Source organism: Simochromis diagramma, unplaced genomic scaffold (assembly GCF_900408965.1).
Source record: "Simochromis diagramma unplaced genomic scaffold, fSimDia1.1 OVJJ01000557.1, whole genome shotgun sequence".
Taxonomy (NCBI): Eukaryota; Metazoa; Chordata; class Actinopteri; order Cichliformes; family Cichlidae; genus Simochromis; species Simochromis diagramma.
Window position 1 is genome coordinate 2092967 of NW_024387156.1, and position 20428 is coordinate 2113394.

Below are 20428 nucleotides of genomic sequence, written 5' to 3' on the forward strand. Positions count from 1 at the left end.
TATTTGTTTGTTGCGGTGTGGTTCTGTCCGGGTTCCTCTCAAACAGATGCAAGGTTAGGGTTCCTCGGGGATGGCTATTTAAGTAACTGTGCATCAGTTGGACTCTTTCTGTTTTTTAAATAACTTCTGCGGAAGCTTTTATTTTGTCGAGAGCTGATCTGCCACCGGAAGCAGTTTTCCTTCAAGTTAACTTGACGTCATGTGATCGGACTGAGGACGAGTTTGTCTCGGGACTTTTCTCCGGCCCTTCAGCGCTCCGCCGCCCTCTGTTTGTTTGTTTTTGTTTCTTTCTTTGTTTGTTTGCTGACGTCACGCCGCAGAGGAGGAACACAGCGCGCAGACTCTGAACCAGGACCGGACCCGGCCAGGTGAGTCCATCCGCCCAGCGCGCACACGCAGTCAGGTATCTGTGCTCGTGAACCCGCGCGGAGTGAAACAGACCGATCAAAAACCAATCCCTCGATAATTATTCACTTATTACAGTTATCAATTCAAAGTTCCGAAGTGTCAGAAGCGGCTCGTGCTCAGGGACCGTTTCCGCGGTCTGAGCGAATCCTCTCCCGCTCCCAGTCCTCCCAGCATGAGCGTCCAGCCCCGGCGTGTCCGCCTGAAGCCCTGGCTGCTGGCGCAGGTGAACAGCGGCAGGTACCCCGGTCTGCAGTGGCTCAGCGCGGACCACCGCCTCTTCCAGATCCCCTGGAAACACGCCACGCGCCACACGCCCGTGTCAGACGAGGAGAACACCATCTTCAAGGTCAGGTTAACCCTTCACACCTGACCTCTAACCTCTGATATAGCATCTGCTGTGATCATGTTTCAAGTTTCAAAAAACTTTTTTACAGAAAATAGTAACGCACACTCGTTTTCATATCTTGGTGAGGACCTCGTCTCATTTCATAATGCTTTCCCTAACCCCAACCATCAAAAATGAATGCTGAATCCTAACCCACAGCCTAATCCTAAGTAAGCTAATTGTAACCCTGTCACTAATACCACATAGTGACACATTTTGTCCTCATAGGTAATTGTTAGTCCCTACAGGTATAGTAGCATACCATTTTTTCTGTCCTCACAAGATGTCTAAACATGTACACAAATACAAACACACGCAGACGGACAGATGCACACATGTGCACAAACACACACAAAAACAGATACAAGGACATACACATACACGGACACACAGACAAACCAAAGTAAAAACTACAAGCGGGTTCTTGAGTGACACATGTGAAGAGGAAGTAGGCGTTTGACTTCCTCCTTCCAGCGGAGTTTCGTTTCACAGTTTTTGAACAACTTCAGTTTGAACACAGGTGATGATGTCACTTCCTCCTTCTCTGCTGACTGCTTCCTCTTTTGTGTGTCAGTCTGAGTGTTTATTGACTTTGAGTAGCGTTGCCTATGATAAACACTGGAAACAAAGGGAAACTGCTGGCACGGCAAAACATCTCTCAGCTTGAGCACAGGTGAGTCCTATCTGTCAGATGTGAGTTATGCCCTGGTCTGTGTGTCCTAGGCATGGGCTCTGGAGACGGGGAAGTACCAGGAGGGAGTAGATGAACCCGACCCTGCCAAGTGGAAGGCAAATCTGCGCTGTGCTCTGAACAAAAGCCGCGAGTTTCAGCTGAAGTATGATGGCACCAAAGAGACGCCGGTCCAGCCGTACAAGATCTACGAAGTGTGCGAGCACCCCGGGAGCACAGGTGAGCTTCACCTGCACGACTGTAACCTTCTGATGTGCGATGATGACAGGAAGTGATGATCCCCGTTTTGTGTTTCAGACGGCGCTGAGGACGATGACGAGGAGGTGAGAACGATCACATGATGTAAACAGTCTGACATGTTCTCACGTGACTGACCGAAACACTTTGATCCTTTCAGATGCCGAACCTGATGGACCTCTCCATCAGTAAGTACACCTTCGACTCAGTGTCACCATGGAAACACTGTGGCTGTTGATGTAATGTAATGATGCCATGTCTCCTTAGACCCCAGGCTGAGTGACTCCGCCCCCTTTGCCTCCTTCCCGGCTCCCTCAGAGATGAACCAGTTCAGCCTACCCCCTAACGGGACATTTGGACCGCCGCATATCCCAGTGCCTCTGCTTCCTGACATCACCATGACCTCTGACCTCCAGGGTCAGGCACACTTCCTCCATAATGGACTTCAGGATCTGAACGCTGCCGCTGCGCAACCAGAGCCGGACCTAATGGAGGCCAGCGGCATGGTGGGCGTCGAGAACCAGGCAGAGCCTCAGAACCACCAGCCCTGCAAGTACGACCTGCTGAGCAGCGTCCCACGTGAGTCCTGACCTCTAATGCAGTTTCCTGTCACAGATTCAGGGCTAAAATGCTACCACACGTGGCGCTGCTCAGACAGTTTACCATCAAACCAACTCTGATGTCACACTTTAACAATACAGCACCACAAAGCAGAGCTCAGGGTTACCTTCACAGACCCATGAGGTTCACCTGTGCATTCACAGGTGAACATTAGGGCTGTGCTTTATGACCAAAATCTCATACCCTGATGTCATTTCTTGTCCCGATAACGATTTGTTTTGGTGGCTTTACTGTGGTGACTGTTGCTAATCGTCATCTAAGGCAATGAAACAACATTGCAGTAAACATTGTGTTTTGTGACAGCACGAAATAAACGAGTATAACATGATCATCCCATGTATTTGGTCATGTCGCATAGCCCTACTGAACGTTAACAGGTGAGCACTGTAAACTGAAGGTGAATATCACGGCAAATCCTCTGACGGTTTATCTGCACGTCACCTGCCTGCAGAGAAGCAGGTGAGGGCGTGGCAGGGTCTGTGACACCCTTCAGTGTAACCATCAGTGCAGCGTCCTGTTTGCGCGTCAGGAGCGGTGCCCCCAAATAATCTCATTAATCTTGTTACGATAATAACACATACATAAAAGTCCCCCCTCTACTGGCACAGTAATGGTCCTGTATCTCGTGTTGCTATAGTAACAGATCTGGACCTGAAGTTCCAGTACCGGGGCCGTACAATGGGCTCTCTGACCGTCAGTAACCCTCAGGGCTGCCGGCTGTACTACGGACACCTGGAACCGACCCCAGAGCAGGTGGACCTGTTCGGACCTGTCAACCTCCAGCAGGTGCTGTTCCCGGGAACATCAGAGATGCAGAACGAGAAACAGCGATTTTACACCGAGGCCTTGCTGGACGTGATGGACCGCGGCCTGATCCTGGAGATCTGTGAGCAGGACATCTACGCCGTCCGCCTTTGCCAGTGTAAGGTGTTCTGGTCTGGACCGGGCATGCCAGAACACGGCCCGTCCAACCCCATGGAGAGAGAGAAGAAGATCAAGGTCTTCAGCCTCAATGACTTCCTGCAAGGTGAGTTTGGTGTGCGGGTTTGTTGACATGCTGCCTGATATGTTCTAACCGACATGCTTCTGTCCGCAGGGCTGATCCTGTTCCAGAAAGGCGAAGCCCCGAACCCGCCGCCCTTCGAGATCTACTTCTGCTTCGGGGAGGACTGGCCCGACAATAAGCCCAAAGAGAAGAAGCTTATCATGGTGCAGGTGAGGGGGCAGAGCTTAAACTGAGTGGCAGTGCTGACGGTTTTATAATAAGTGCAAAAAAATGAAGAAGCCTTGGGTCCGAACACGTCAGAACCAGAATCTTTATGAGCTCCACCCCTCCACCTCCAGTTAACCTTCACTACATCACTTACCTCCTCCTGAGCAGCCTCAGTACTTCCTATTGGCTGATGTTGCTGTGAAGAACCTGTCTGTCTCCAAACTCCTAACTAAACAACATGACCCGAGTCAGAGCTCAGTCCTGCAGATGCCAGGAAATAGTCAGTGTCAGTTCCCATTGGAAATTCATGAAAAGGCAAGGCAAGGCAAGTTTATTTATATAGCACAATTCAACAGCAAGGTGATTCAAAGTGCTTTACAGAGACATTAAAAAACAAAAACAAATAAAAAGCATGATTTAAAATAGAAAAAAAGAAAGGAATAGTAGATAAAACCAGTAGTTAAAATGTAAGTTTTGAAATTTGAGCTTAAAAGTAAAACTGTGGATTTGGTGCTTTATTCAAATGCAGCTGAGAATAGGTGAGTCTTCAACCTGGATTTAAATAAACTGAGTGTTTCAGCTGATCTGAGGCTTTCTGGGAGTTTGTTCCAGATATATGGAGCATAAAAGCTGAATGCAGCTTCTCCATGTCTGGTTCTTACTGGGAACTGATAAAAAACAGGATCCAGATGACCTGAGGGATCTGGAAGGTTCATACTGGGTCAGGAGGTCACTGATGTATTTTAGTCCTAAACCATTCAGAGCTTTATAGACCAGCATCAAAACTTTAAAGTCTATCCTCTGACAGACAGGCAGCCAGTGTAAAGGACCTCAGAGCTGGACTGATGTGGTCCACTTTTTTGGTCTTAGTGAGGACTCGAGCAGCAGAGTTCTGAGTGAGCTGTAGTTGTCTGACTGATTTTTTAGGTAGACCTGTAAAGATGCTGTTACAGTAATCAAGCCTACTAAAGATGAATGCATGGACTAGTTTTTCCAGGTCCTGTTGAGACATCAGATCTTTTATCCTTGAAATATTCATGAGGTGATAGTAAGCTGACTTTGTTATTGTCTTAATGTGTTTTTCTAAGTTTAGGTTTGCATCCATCACTACACCCAAATTTCTCACCTGGTTTTTAGGTGTATAGATTGAAGTTCTCTGGTGACCTGTAATCGTTTTTCTTTGGCACCAAAGACTATTACTTCAGTTTTGTTTTTCTTTAGCTGGAGAAAATTGTGGCACAACCAGTCATTAATTTCCTCAGTGCATTTACCAAGAGCCTGTACAGGGCCTTGGTCTCCTGGTGACATTGTGATATATATTTGTGTGTCATCTTCATAGCTGTGATAGTTTATTTTGTTGTTCTTTATAATCTGTGCCAGTGGGAGCATGTAAATGTTAAACAGAAGAGGTCCCAAGATGGAACCTTGGGGAACTCCACATGTGATACTTGTCTGCTCAGATGTGAAGTTGCCTATTGATACAAAGTATTTCCTGTTTTCTAAGTATGTTTGAACCAGTTTAGTACAGTTCCTGAAAGACCTGCCCAGTTCTCCAGTCGTTTGAGTAATATGTTGTGGTCAACTGTATCAAATGCTGCACTGAGATCCAGTAAAACTAAGACTGACATTTTTCCACTGTCTGTATTCAGACATATGTCATTAAACACTTTGGTCAGAGCGGTTTCAGTGCTGTGGTTCTGTCTAAAACCTGACTGGAAGGCATCATAGAAGTTATTCTGTTTTAAGAAGTAATTGAGCTGTTGAGAAACTGCTTTTTCAATGATCTTACTTAAAAATGGGAGATTTGAGATCGGCCTGTAGTTGTTCATTTGTGTCTTGTCAAGATTGTCCTTTTTCAGTATAGGTTTTATTACAGCAGTTTTTAGTGATTCTGGAAACACACCTGATAATAAAGAAAAGTTGATGATCTGTAACAGGTCTGACTCCAAAGTCTTTGAGACCTTTTTGAAAAAACTTGTTGGCAGGACATCTAAACAGCAGGAGGAGGAGTTCAGTTGACCTAAGATGTCCTCCAGGTCTTTGCTGTTAATCGGGTGAAACTGTTTGATGGTGTTTAAACAGTTTTTCGGTGGACACAGTACATATCCTGAATCTGCTGTTGATGTACCAATTGCTTGTCTAATCTTTTGGATTTTGTCTGTGAAGAATTTGGCAAAGTCATTGCAGGCCATGGTTGAATGAAGTTCAGCTGCCACTGACACAGGAGGGTTTGTTAGCCTGTCAACTATAGCAAATAGGACCCGAGCATTATGACTGTTTTTGGTGATGATGTCAGAGAAGTAGGACCTCCTTGCACTCCTCAGTTGTAAATTATAATTGTGAAGTTTCTCTTTATGATGTCATAATGAACCTGGAGGTTTGTTTTTCTCCATCTGCGCTCAGCTTTCCTACACTCTCTTTTTTTCATTTTTCACCAGTGTGGAGTTTCTCCATGGAGACTTTTTCCTTCCAGAGATAACCTTCACCTTAATGGGAGCAATAGTGTCCATTACATTTAACATGTTAGCATTGAAGCTATTGACAAGCTCATTGACTGAACCTCTGGACAGGTCAGGTGTTAATGGGAAAACCTGGTAAAAGATTTCACTACTGTTTTCAGTTATACACAGTTTTGTGATCACTGCTGTTGACATATTTATGTGGGCTGAAATTATACTTTCAAAGAAAACACAGTAATGATCAGACAGGCCCACATCAGACACAGTAACCTTTAAAATGCTCAGGCCCATGGAGATCAGTAGGTCAAGAGTGTGTCCTCTATTATGTGTGGTCTCTGTTGGGTCAGTTTTAGCTCTGTTGATATATGTGATGCTAGCATGAAGCTGTCAGGTCACAGGTAACAGGGAACAGGTTTGTGCTAATATTTGTCATCTTTGTTGTTTGAAACATACTTCACAAAGTTTGTACTGCAGTAAAACTCAGACGTTTCCATGACAAATTTACTCTGATTACACAAACATGCAGGAGCAGCTCATAAGTAACTGGACATGATTTCCCTGAACTTATTGTATATTAGTACATTACAGCAGAGGTGGTAAAAGTACATTCTGTACTTAAGTTGAAGTGCAGATACTTAAAAATACTGCAGTAAATGTTGAAGAACTGATTCAACGTCTTTACTCAAGTAAAAGTGAAAAAGTACACGCTGTGACGTGTACTCATTAGGTTAGGATTAGGACATCTCTATCAGCTATTATTATGCAAAGGTAAAATGACCCTGTGTTATATTAATACAATAATAACATAGTATTAGTAAATGAGAATAAAAACGCTATTCAAATCTGAAATTTATTTCTCATGAATGCTTGAATCTGTGATGTAAACAAAGAATTTAAAAAAGGTATTTTATGTTGCCTCCATGGTAGAGGCTGAGTTTGCCTCCAGGAAAACGTGTTACAGGTAAAGGGGGCTCAGCGGGGGGCGAGTCCCAGCTCACAGTGCAGGCTGTGATCAGCTGACCTGAACATGGTGTCAGCAGATGTTTCACAGTTGTATCCGTTAGTACAAAGGTGGAATTCAGTGTTGATCTCAGCACCATCAGCTTAACTTCATATTAATCTCTGCTGCGCTTTATGTAATCTACATTACATCAGCACGCTAACCTGTTTATCTGCACTTCATGCAATGTTTGAATAACACACAGTTAATTTACTTGATTTGTTATGCAGCACATTTCACAATATGAAAACTCATCACACACAGATGTGACTAAAATGATGACATCACATGTAATCATTAAATCTCCCTGAGCAGGCCTCACCTTTAAATATACCCTTTGTTCTTCCTCTTCAGTCTTCTTCCTCCACCTCTGACTGAAGTTACCTCTTATTCTTTTCTTTCCCTGAGAAGTCCAGCAGCTAGGTTGTTAGCAAGGAAACTCACTAACAATCTTGCATTTGAAATTAGCTGCCACTTAAAAAAGCGTCACTGCCTTCATGCTTCCCCACACTTGCACCGGCCCACAGACACCACAGATACCTGGAAATTCTACTTAAGTAAAGTAACAAAGTATTTGTACTTTGTTACTTTCCACCTTTGTACTTCAGTATATTTCTTGTTACCTCAGCAGCTCTTTCTGTTTCTGTGCACTTTGTTAAAGAGGTAACAGATACATAAATGCAGATGTGAACATAAATGTGAGGTCGGAGGTCAAATATGACATGATAGTCTTGCTTTCTACATCCTGTTGACACATGGCGCACATGTAAGAATCCAATTTTTTCTGCCCAAAGCACAAACCCGATTCTTTAGTAAAATGTTGAATATCTGTTCTGTAGCCTCTCCTGGTCACCTGTCTGTGGGTGTGCGACTAAACACATTTATGAATAATTCCCTCGAAGCGTGTAGTTTTCCCTCCACACCTTTCTCTCTGTGCATTTCCTGTTTTTTAACCCAGTGTTAGGAATAAAGTTTCACTGTGTGGGATACAGACACACAAACCTTTCAACCTCCTGACTGCCTCATGTTCATGGAGCTCCAGACACCTGTGGATGTCTCACAGTGTTTTTTTTTTTTTTTTGTCCTCAGGTGATTCCTGTGGTGGCCCGGATCCTGACAGAGATGTTCTCCGGAGAGCTGAGCTGGTCCATGGACAGCATCCGGCTGCAGATCTCAAACCCCGATGTGAAGGATCAGACGGTGGCACAGTTCAAAGAGTTGCAGAGGCTCCTGCAGAGCCAAAACATCCAAGGACCCTGGAACCCCACCGGCCCCTGAACCAGGGGCCCTGGACCCGACACAGACACTGCTTACTGCACCCTCCCCCAAACAGTAGGAAACCCTGACTGGAGGGAAGGTGCAGCTGTACAGAAACTGAACATTTGAGATAAACGGGTGGAGGTCTGCAGGTGTATTTCCTGTTCTGTTGTCATGCCGACACCTTTCTGGGAGGTTTCTATGTTCAAATTTCAATAAAGGCCGTTGCAGTATTCTCACACCAGGTGAGTTTTTGTTTTTAGACCAGGTAATAGGTCTAGCAGGCCTGAGAGGGTCAGACTCTACTTCAGTGTTTACCTGTTCAGGTAAAACCTGAAGCATCAATTTAAATGCACTAACTGCCTGACTGAACCTGCAGGTGTCTGCTTTTGGGCTGTGAGTAAATAAGAATTTAATAATCAGTAGTTTCAGTCTTGGAAAAAATATGCCATACACTTGAACCTTCCTGCTCACCTGACCTGCAGCTCCAGAATCAGTATGACCTGTGTCTGTTTACATCAGAAATAATCAAATGTTTTTTGTATTTTGAATAAAGACGATGGTTTGAATGACCTCTGATCTCTTTACCTTACGCACCTCACCAAATGATGGAAAACATCAAGGAAAGGAGATAAGGACTTGGGAAAAGAGATGCTCGGCAATGCAGAGGATCTGACAGATTAGTGAACGTCACACTTGATTTACTGATGTGTCTGAATTACAAGCTCCTCGCCTCCCCAGCGTTCATGGCTCTGCATTCAAGCTGGGGATAAATGAAGGACTGGGGCTCCTTTCCTCGGGGCTTAGAGACTTCAGCTCCTGACAGTCAGTTTGAGAATTTCCTGCAAGAAGCCACTCAGACGCTCCCCTGAGGTCTGAGGACAGGAAGAGCACTTCAGTGAGCTCCAGGATGTGGTCCTGAGCAGGTTCAGGTCTGACTCACGGATTTGTTCCTGCGTGACGGTTTAACCGTGCTTACATCACACCTGTGACGCATTTAAACGGAGCCTTCTGCAGACCGACAGCTCCACATACAGAGAAACTTTTTCCATCTTCTCTGTGCTGTAGCATGAGACCTGGAACGATGCAAACCACCAGCTCACTCATGCCCTCCGATGCCCAATAAAGCTGCTGCACTGCCTTCACGAGTCTGTAGCCAACCTTGGAGCGTCTGTGATGGAGGAGCAAAAAGATTTGCTCTGTTTGACTTTGAAGATTTCTGTGATGAAGGTTTCTATTATTTTAGAAAGCCTCCGCACCCTTCTGAGCCAATTCATCAGGTTCCCAACCTCATTGCTTCGAACACCTGCTAACCAGAGCGAGAACCCAAACACCTGGCTACCATGCAGCTGTCTGACCAACTGGCACAGGTAAGTGAGGTGACAGTAATAACAGAGACACTGGATGAGCAGTTTTTGTTTTTTTTAATTTGTTTACAACAAGGCTACATCACCGATGATGTCATGGTGTCAGTCTCTCCGCCTCATTACCCAGAGTTCACTCTGTTTCACTTTGTGGAAGAACAACTAAAATTCAACCAAAGTTAAAAAGGTCAAAGGTGACGCCAAATCCTCCCGCAGCACGCTGCAGCCAAGAGCATCATGGAAAATCTTTTGGCTCCTTTTATGGCACGGACAAAAAAAAAAAAAAAAAAAAAAAAAAAAAAAACCCCACCACGACCAAAGTCCAAAAATAAATCTCTAAAAACTGTTGACCAGGCACATCCTCCGATTCACGACCGCAGCTTCCTGACCCCGCCCACCTGCCGGACCCAGCCCCGCCCACTCACCACCTGCTGCAGGTGAGGTCAGGTGAGTTCAGGTGAGCTGGGGTGGACTCATTCTGTCCAATCAGTCTTCAATCTGTCAGTCCTTCAGAGTGAGCCGCCCTGTTCACATTCGAAGTCCTTCATCATCTTCATCCCTTTGGATCCTCGTCTGCAGACGCAGATTATTGCCGTCACCTCTGAATGCTCGTCAACAAAAAGATTTACCTGTGGGGAAAAAAGAAGTCTTAAACATATCAGAGAAGCAAACAAACTCAGGCTGAATACACACCTGAGTGTACTTGAGAACAGGCTCACCTGGCGGTGCGAGAAGGCTGCAGCTATCGGAACAGTCTGGTGAACTCTCTGATGGCCCAGCACACCTGTTTACACTCCTCAGCGCTGCAGAACAACAAATGTGAGGTTATCCACTTGTCACCTATGCAGGTGTTCCACACTGAATGTTTATCAAAAACATTTAACCAGACCATGAGATCAATTTTACAGGAAATAAACTCCTCAGTTGGAAGAGTTTTTTTTTTTACCAGTGCATATAGTGTTTTTCATACACCTGAAACCTCCCAATCAGGTCAGGACAAGTCCAGACTCGCTCAATCCAGACTCCAGTTTGTCTGCGTTCCACCATCAGACGAGCGAGTCTCGATAAAACCTGCTACACACCTCAGGCACTCTTACCTGAACGCCTCACAGTCAGTAATGCCTGTCCCTGAACGCCTCACAGTCAGTAATGCCTGTTTCTGAATGCCACAGACAGCAACGCCAGTCCCTGAACGCCTCACAGTCAGCCATGCCTGTCCCTGAATGCCTCACAGACAGCAACGTCTGTTTCTGAATGCCACAGACAGCAACGCCTGTCCCTGAACGCCTCACAGTCAGCCTGAATGCCTTACTATTTTTTAACAAACAGAAGTTGAAGCTGTGTTCAGTTTAACCCAACCCAAAAACAGCCTGTTCGTGTTGGTGGAAAAATGCACCATGTCGACCAACCAAAAAAATGATATGGCAACATGACATTTGGTTGTTTCGGGAGAGGGGGAAGTTTTAGGAGTGACGGGGAGAGAGAGAGAGAGAGAGAGAGAGAGAGAGAGAGAGAGAGTTTAGAGATGTGAGAGATTTGTGACGTTTAGCGTGCTTGGAGTGTGTAGTTAATGTGTTGTCTTGTGTAGTTAATGTGTAGTGTAGAGGATAGTTTGGTGTTGTGTGTCAGTAAAATGACACGACTGCTGAATAAAAACAGTGATACACCTGCTGCTGTTAGACTTGCAGGTATCAGGCTGTGATGTTCTCCTTTATAGTGGACAAATTATTTTTTTGGAGTGGCACAAATAATTTGTGTGGCATCTTATTGAATGCAGAACAGCTGATTGTTCTGTAAATAGTTTGAAATGGTTATAACAAAGGGTAAAAGGTAAATGGCTGCTAATAACTTTGTTGTTTGCAAAACTTGTGCAGAGGATTTTAAAATTGACAATTTATATTTACATTTAAAGTTATGAAATATTATCATTAAACATGTTTGTTGTTGTTACAGTAAAAAATATAACTTTTTCTACTCTGATTTTATGTTTATGTTTTTTGTCTGATTTTAGATCAACTGTGTTAATACAGTATGTCAAAAATGAAAACATGACTGTAAATTCAGACACGTGAGGTTGTGCTGAAAAGGATGAGACCAAACAAGGCAAAGTAAATAGTTTTTAAAGGTGAAATGTGGAGGGAAAATCAAAAGTAGTTAAAAATGACCAATTATACCCTGGACCTCAGAGGGTTAAACTTTTTTTTAAAGTAACGCAATAGTTACTTTTCAAGTAATTAATTACTTTTAGAATATTGTAACTCAGTTACTAACTCAGTTACTTTTTTGAAGAAGTAACTAGTAACTATAATTAATTACTTTTTCAAAGTAACTTGCCCAACACTGGTTATCTCACCTGGTGACCTGTTTATGGAAGTCAGTCAGCTGTTTATGGGTGACTGTCACGGCGCCGCCTGACGTCTCCTTCGGTAAACCTTTCAGGGCACTCTCTAACCAGCGGCAGAACGTCTGCAACACAAGGACACCATCATCAGCACCTAGAGTCACCTGACACCCCCAGTATGCACACAGGTTTGAGATGCCTGACCACCTACTCACCGGCCGGTCGAACACCATGATCTCCCACAGCACCTCGGCGACGTCAGGTAGCGTGTACGGCGGCAGACAGAAGCAGCATGAGTGCATCAGCTGAGTGACGAGCTGCTGGCCGTGCTGCTCCATAGCCTGACCAATCAGACGCTTTCTCACCTCGAAGTCCTCCTCGTGCTGCAGACCCACAGGTGTTAAGGTGAAGCAGACTCCTTTGACATTACTGGCGTTTACAGCACGTTTCCATTAGACTTACATCGTTGGCGACTCCTGTGTGGATGAGGTCTCGGACAAACTTCATTACGCTGCAGTTGGCGTCTCGGTGGTCCAATGAGGTGGCGGCGATGGCGCACTGTATGATGTGAATGATGATGCTGCTGCTGAGCAGTGTGACAGGACTTCGCTGGACGAACCTGAGCAGAAGAGGATAACGGGTGAAAATGGACAGAGCTACGGAGCGTGGCACCATCGGGCTCAAATGGGCGGAGCTTCAGACTCACCTGGTGGCCAGTCTGAAAAGGTCGTCCACAGTGTCAGGGTGATTCCTTAGACCGTTCGGCTGCTCCAACAGCTGGAAGGTCGGCATGCAGAGAGCCTGAGGAGGAGGAAGCCACACCACCATCATCATCACTGACCAGCTCAATGAGCACATAACAGAAAGGTGGAGCCTCAGTGCCCAGGTGTGCTCACCTGTAGCATGTCGAGTAATCCCTGTCTGCAGCCCTCCTCCATACCGTACTCATCCACCAGGATGCTGCCCAGGTACAGGAAGCAGGAGTGTGGATACACCTGATACACGCCCACCATCTGACAACAACACACACGTGATTGTTTCATTGGAAACAATAATAATAATAATAATAATAATAATAATGCATTGGATTTATATAGCGCTTTTCAAGGCACCCAAAGCGCTTTACAATGCCACTATTCATTCACTCTCGCATTCACACACTGGTGGAGGCAAGCTACGGTTGTAGCCACAGCTGCCCTGGGGCAGACTGACAGAAGCGAGGCTGCCATATCGTGCCATCGGCCCCTCTGGCCAACACCAGTAGGCGATAGGGTAAAGTGTCTTGCCCAAGGACACAACAACCAGGACAGAGAGCCCGGGGATCGAACCGGCGACCTTCCGGTTACAGATACGCTTCCCAACCCCCTGAGCCACGGTCGTCCTTAACAACACTGCATCACCAGGGATCACAGATTCTCTCTAAACCAATCAGAATTGCTGACACTTTAGTCACAGTGCCCCCTGGAGTCTGGCAAACTGCTTTGAATCTGTTCACAGATGATTATTTTGTGTGACAAGTTTCAACAACAAACTTCATTTGATTGATTACTGATTGACTACATCATGGTGCACATACTCAAAGCCGACTGGAAAAGCTCTGATCAGCGGTTCTGGAAGCTCAGAGTTTATTTTTAAACTCAGAGCTTGTTGAACCTGCTTCCTGCTCGCTGTCCGATATGAGGTCTCACCTGTGTGACAAGCGGCTGCAGCAGGGAGGCGGAGCCTTTCCCGACACAGCGCACAGCGAACCTGAGGCAGCGACAGCAGCGCTCCACAATGCGGTTATCAGCCTGGTGAGTGTTCAGAGTCTCCGACAATACGGGCCAGATCTGCAAGTCACATGACCAGAGGTACCTCTATCACATCTATTCAAATCACTCTATTCAAATCAGACTTCCAGGTGAGCGCAGGTGTGTTACCTCCTGGATGACTTTCTGACATGGGTGCGTCTGTCCATTCTCGACGATCGGGTTTGTGTGTCTGCAGAGAAATGATGTGTCCACCGTCAGCTGTTTCATTAAAGTTATACTGGAAGTGAACAAACAGGAGAACTCACCTGAAAATCACAGCCAACCTGTCGAGCCACACCGTCGGATCAGCTGATTTACCGTTCGTGGACTGCTCAGTCAGAAGCTAAAACACAAACAAGTAAACACATAAGTGAACAAACAAACAAGCAATCAAACAAACAAACAAACAAACAAACACACACCCCTCTGACCTTCTTCAGAGCAATAACCTGAACAGCACACAGGTCGCTCAGACACTCTGCGATCTTCTCCAGAGGAAGTCGAGCCAGGACCAGAGCCGTACCTGTACAGGTAATAGTACACTGATGTGATTACACACGAGCCTGCTGCATCTACACCACTCATGAGGATAAACCTGTGTCAGAGATTTAAACCTTGTACCTTCTAAATGCGACCATAGGTATCTGATAAATTCAAGGCAGGTACAGTACAAATATGTGATGATGTCAGAGCAGGTACCTTTGAGCAGGCCGACGGCAGCCTCTGTGGAAAGGGCGAAGGAGTCTAGTGAGCGAGCGATGTCCAGCAGCCCGTGGAAGTGCTGAGCCATGTGATCTCTGCACACGGAGCAGATGTTGTGGATTGCCTTTGCTGCCGCAGATGCCAGCGGTTTCTCTCGCAGACCTTTCATCAGGTAGTTCAACACAGAGTCTGACAGGAAGTACAAAATATTATTCAGTATGCCCAGACGCACCTGTGAAGCTACGACATCCTGAAAGGCAAGGAAGTTAAAACATGGCTGACAGCATCATGAGGACACTGCCATTGTTCAGGATCATTCCTCCGTACCAAGGAATCTGGGATTCCTGTCCACGACCTCGCTCATCTCGCCAACCAACTCGATACTCGTGTATCTCACCGCCATGTGAACGCTCTCCGGAAGTAACACAATCTGCTGCAGCACCTCCGTGAGCGTCGGGTTGTTCTCCCTGAAATCCGACATGGAGAACATGTTTACTTGATGAACGCGTCTGTGAGAACTTCCCGTGGCAGTGACACAGATACTCACGGGTCGACGCTCTTTGCGATGGAAGCCATGATGAAGAGGACGGCCTCTGTGACCTCCCAGGGAGGATTCCCATCTTTCAGCGTGGAGTACAGCTGAGGACAGGAAGTGATGTTAATGAAAGAATAAAGGTGAAACAGATGCCACCTGTCAGCCTGAAACCACCTGAGGATTAGTTACCTGAGCGAAGCACTCCACGGAGCCAACCAGGAAGATGACATCTTTAACAAGGTCAGACACCCTCATCCGGAACTCGCCAAAGTCGTCTGTGTCCTCCGGGATTCCCTCCTGTGGACGGAGAAAAATTCAGACTAAGATTTCATGACCTGAACACCTGAAGCCAACACCTGTGGGTGGAGCCAGAGCTGGAAGTCTGACAGACGCTGACATTTTAGTTTGTTTGTGTTCCTGACTTCACATTCAAAGTGATTCACTGATTACTGATCACTCACGGTGAACACACCTGTGTGCATTATTGTGGACCACCATGGAGACAACAAGGACAGGTAATACAGTCAGGGTTCAACTTACAGCAGTGTGTTCAAACTCAGCATCATAAAAACTTTACACAGAAGGATCTGGAGCCAGACTGCAGCATGAAAAGGTTCAGGTTCAGGTTCTTACATGATCCGGATCGAGCTGGCAGTGCCGGGCCAAACAGTGGAGAAGCCTCTGGATGTACGGTCTGAAGATGGCGTGCAAAGTCGGGTCGTTGATTTTGTACAGGTGTTCCCCAAGACGGTACCAGAAGTTAAAGGAGATCTCCACCACCTGGACCACAGAGAACAGAATCACACACAGAACCATAACGCAGACCAGACAGGCCGACATCCGAATTAGAACACACAGGAGCTTCATATGCCATGTCATATGCAATGCCATGGGGTGTGTTCGTACCTCGTACTGGGGGTGTCCTGCACAGATCAGCAGCAGCTCCAGGGTCCTCAGGTCTCCCATGCCCTGTCCTGGACTCCTGACCGTGGTCTCCAGGAAGGTCTCGCAGAGCTCTGTGAAGATCCTGCAGTAGTTCAGCACTCTGAGGATGAGAATTGAACACGCGTGTTACTGACAATATGTAAACAACACATGAATGCCACAATCAGAACTAGATTTGTCCTCACTTGTCCAGATCTTCTCGGGCTACTGCCATGTGATAGGCCGTCTCTAGTGTCAGGACGCCCTGGAAGAGCTGCAGCGCCAATGCGACGTTGGTCTCCACGTTTTCTATGGCGTAGAGCGCAGAGCACACACAGTCGGAGGACGCCTCGTGGAGGTTGGTAGAGGTTTCGTCCCTCTGCTGTGGAGACAGTTTGGGGTAACATAGAAATATTCACACGATTCAAGACCGAGGCTCACGTGATCATCAGATCATTGACTTTGAAGGCACTCTCACACTTACCAGGACCTGGAAAAGCACCATGAGCAGCTGGTTGCTCGCCATGAAGTTGCTGTCGAGGACGCCCAGGTTGAACCAGCTGCCCAGACAGCGAAACACCTTAATAAGCATCTTCTCATCATTCCCCGTTTTCTCCACGCAGGTTGTCTGAGGACAAATAAAGTCAGAGTCCTGTTTAAATAAAGATTAGTGACATCATCAGTGACATCTCCATTTTTAGAGTGATAACAGTTTCCGCCACATTATCATTATGGTTTTATTACTAGCCACACCCCTACCTTAATGACAACATGCAGCTAATGTGGCAATCATGTGACAGTTAAACAGCCACTGGCCTGGTGAACAGATACGATCAACATTCAATGGTGTTCAGACAGAAATATTACTGAGCTGTCTGACAGGTGAGAGTCAGACAGGTGTCTCACCAGCAAGGTAACCACGGTGCTTGAGTAGTACGCCAGGTCCTCGATGATCTCCGTCCTCCGATTCGCTCCGATCCTAAGCGAGCGGCTGTGAACTTCCTCTGGGAGCACGGTGAGGATCTCTATGAGGAAGAGCATCGAGCTGATGTCATTGTTGTACCTGAGAAGGGGCGGAGACAGAGGAACAGGTTAGTCACTGACCAGCTTCAGAGAAAACATTGTGTTAGCCGATTTTGTGAATTCTTACTTTTCTATCAGTGTATGAACACATCCTTTCCAGGACGCCATCTGCAGGGCAAGGTCAGCGATCGCCAAAGCCAGCTGAGGGAAAGGGTGATGGTCTGAGTTACTCAAGTAAGAACTATCACAAACAAACTTCCTGTTTTTAAACCCTGATGATGTCACTGCAAGTTCAGCTTACTTTTTACAGTTAAACCCCCGCCCTCCGACAAGGTGTGATAACAACCACACAGATGTATTAAAGCAGGTGTTAACCAGCTCAAGCCAACATTAAACATCACAGGTAAGAAATATTTCTCAGGCTGATTCTGTTACAGGACTCATTCCTCTTAACTAAAGCGATAATCAGCTGTTTCCAGGGAAACCCCACTGAGACAGCTGACTCAAGCCGAGTACAAAAGGTGAGGATCAGTCAAGAGTCAATGAAGTCCTATTGACTCCGATGCTTATACTGCCGGAACAGGTGCAGTTACCTGGGTTACAATGATGGGTGACAGGTCCTTGAGGTTTTGGATGTGCGTCAGCAGCGAGTCTCGCAGTGCATTGTGGGTCTCTGGCGGGAGCTCGTAGAAGCTCGTCTGGATCTTCATCTTCATTGTCTGTGCGGCGAAGTAACACGACTCCACGTCCTGTTTGAGCTGCAGCAGCTGGTCTGACACCTCCCAAGCATACATCTGAGGAAGAAGTGATGTCATAGCGAGGGATGGGAGAAGAAAACAATCAACACAGCATAACATTATGATATTTTGTCTATACAGGGACACCAAACAAAAATAAATAAACTAATTAAAGTATGAACAAGAGGACTTCTGACTAAATTGAAGGAGGCAACTTTATCAGGTAACTGCTGTATTATCTCAAACAGATTGCACATAATTGCCAACTTGACTCTATTCAGTTGCAGAAATGTTGCCGTATATGTTGCCATATTACGGCAACATTTATGCAGGTCTTAGTGAAATGTTGGTGAGCTTGGTAAGAAAATAAATGAAGAGATGATGTTACATTGTTGTATAAAACAGGTACTAACAAAGTTTAACTTTGACAACATAATCTACAGTTTAAAGGTGGTGATTGCGAATATTACTGTAATACTCGCGCACTGTAAAATGTTAAAAAAAAATCTTCAGTGAATTATTTTCATAAGATTGAATCGTGGGCTGTCTGCTGACTCTGCTCCTTATCATTAATGCCCATCAGCCACTCGGGAGAACATCTGACCAGAACAACAGCCTCACGTTTCCAGCTAGTTGACATTACAATGAACCGTTTGATCTGTTGTCCCCAAAAGACCAACCACCTGACTGAACCTGAAGCTCTTCAGGTGTTCTCTTCAGGTGTTCTCCTCAGGTCCACCTGAGACGCTCGAATTAGTTCTCACGTGACTGAAGGCTGTGAGCTGGGGCTCCACAAACACTCCACTGAGCATGCTCACTGATCAGCTGACTGCTACAGGGGGAAACTTTCACCTGCATAACTTCAGCCCTCACGCACAGTGGCTGACCTTTTACCCCAGGTCACCTGACTGTGACCATGCTAACATGCTAACAGCTGAATAAAAACAAACAAGCCGGAACCGCAAACAGGAAGTCCAAACACAGGCAGGGGAGCGCTTCATTTACTCACCTGCAGCAAGGTGACTCACTCACTCATTCACACACACACTCTCTCACACAAAGACACACACACAAACAGAAAGAAACAAACAGACACACACACACGTGCGCAGGCAGGCAAAGTAACATACAGACAGCTAGCAGTTAGCATAGCAGCTAGCTCGGCATGTTTTCCTCCATTCATTTTCTTTAGCTTAGCTGTTATGCTAACGGAAGCGGTGGCTCCTCTGAGACTGCGCACTACACTTCACCTGTGCGTTTTCACACAGGTAAAACCCTGAGATCCGCTTCACACAGATCCCCGAAAACACGAAGCGACCTCCGCCCGCCCGGGCCTCTCCCCCCCGCCCTCTCACCGATCTCTGCAGCTCTCCCAGCCACAGCGAGGCGCGCTCCTTCCCGGCCGGGTCCGGGTCGTGGTACAGGGCCTGGACCGCCTGGTACACCAGCGCCAGGCTCGGTTTGCCGCCCTCCATAGCTCGGGTCAGACACAGGGACGCGGTGAGGCAGACAGCTCGGGGTCCGGGTGCTCGGATCCGGGTTCAGGGTCCTAAACGCTCCGAGAGCCGACCGCCATCTCACAGGCTTTCCGCTGCAACGGCAATCCCGGTCCCACCGGAAACACGGGCACCAAAAGAAGTTCCGCTTTGTCCTCCCGGAAGAAGACTTCTGTGAGAGGGCAATTAAAAAATAAAATGATGAAATAAAATGCAGCATATTAAAATAAAACAAAACTAGGGACACAATAATAATACGATACAATAAATTACAATGCAGTACAATAAAAATTAATTTGAATTTAATGACAACTTATCATAACCATCCATCTTCTTTTTCACACCTGGGTTTGGGTGGTGAGGGCAGTAGCCTGAGCCAAAAAGACCAGACCTCCTTGACCCCAGTCACCTTCACCAGCTCATCCAGGGGGAACACCGAGATGATCCCATTTCAGCTGAGAGATTTTATCTCTGAAGTGAGAGCATCCCTAACAGTGGCGGTCCTAGCCTGTTTGGCACCCTGGGCGAACACTCCCTCTGGCGCCGCCCCGCCCTCCCCCACCCACACACACACAAAACATATTAAGGATTGTACATTAACATAAAACTGTTGTACACACACACACACACACACACACACACACACGCATATGAAGAGAGAGAGAGTATGCATAGTATGCAAACGGCTACCAAACAGCCATCATAATTCGTCATACAATGAGAACAGGACGAATCAACAACTGACAATGACTAATTAATATTATAATCTGTAACATAATGTATTGTTTGGAGTTTAGTCTGTTACTGTTGCTATTTTTACCATTTCTTCTTGGAGCAACTGTAATGCACATTATTTCCTTAGGGATTAATAAAGTATTCTGATTCTGATTGTTTCAGGATGACCTGCCATTATCCAATGACACATCTGCTTACCTGCATCTTTTGCTCGTTTCTCTTCCTCTTCTTTTCTCTTTTTTCTAAACTGAGCACCTGATGAATTTGAACATGCATGTCCAATTTGTCCATCTTCCATTGGTTTTCATTTTGCACTCCAGTATAAACACATATCCCCCAACTCGAGGATCGCCACAACATGATCTAACACACCTACACCTTAGTTCACAGATTCACTTTGTGTAGGGTTTATTTCTGAGATTTTACACAACCCAGGATTCAAATCATGAATACATAATGGGCTTGGATTTACAACATTATAAATGAAATGTGCTCTATTTGGAAGCAGCC

At 46.1% G+C, this 20428-nt stretch overlaps 2 protein-coding genes across 5 annotated transcripts; one reads left to right on the forward strand and one right to left on the reverse strand.

Moving 5' to 3' along the window:
* Positions 1–161: 161 nt before the first annotated feature.
* irf5 (interferon regulatory factor 5) lies at positions 162–8843 on the forward strand. 3 transcript variants are annotated; one of them, XM_040048433.1, is made up of 9 exons: positions 162–368; positions 484–754; positions 1517–1703; positions 1782–1807; positions 1882–1909; positions 1989–2300; positions 2980–3369; positions 3439–3557; positions 8104–8843. In XM_040048433.1, exons 2-9 carry the CDS (start codon positions 581–583, stop codon positions 8290–8292), a joined length of 1425 nt encoding a protein of 474 aa, XP_039904367.1. In that variant the 5' UTR covers positions 162–368; positions 484–580; the 3' UTR covers positions 8293–8843. The 3 variants fall into 3 exon arrangements, with proteins under 3 accessions (XP_039904367.1, XP_039904369.1, XP_039904368.1); XM_040048435.1 differs by having other exon boundaries at positions 498–754; XM_040048434.1 differs by having other exon boundaries at positions 162–754.
* Positions 8844–9678: 835 nt separating this feature from the next.
* Positions 9679–19311, reverse strand: tnpo3 (transportin 3). 2 transcript variants are annotated; one of them, XM_040048430.1, is made up of 23 exons: positions 19043–19311; positions 17544–17744; positions 17078–17151; positions 16834–16990; positions 16412–16555; positions 16134–16309; positions 15910–16048; positions 15637–15783; positions 15193–15300; positions 15016–15107; positions 14796–14935; positions 14466–14657; positions 14189–14289; positions 14033–14109; positions 13896–13956; positions 13665–13805; positions 12873–12989; positions 12683–12777; positions 12439–12595; positions 12192–12359; positions 11989–12101; positions 10355–10438; positions 9679–10264 (listed from the first exon to the last, which is right to left on the reverse strand). In XM_040048430.1, the coding sequence occupies exons 1-22, from the start codon at positions 19160–19162 to the stop codon at positions 10378–10380; spliced, it is 2781 nt and encodes a 926-aa protein (XP_039904364.1). In that variant the 5' UTR covers positions 19163–19311; the 3' UTR covers positions 9679–10264; positions 10355–10377. The 2 variants fall into 2 exon arrangements, with proteins under 2 accessions (XP_039904364.1, XP_039904366.1); XM_040048432.1 differs by having other exon boundaries at positions 14198–14289; positions 19043–19310.
* Between the last annotated feature and the right edge of the window lie 1117 nt (positions 19312–20428).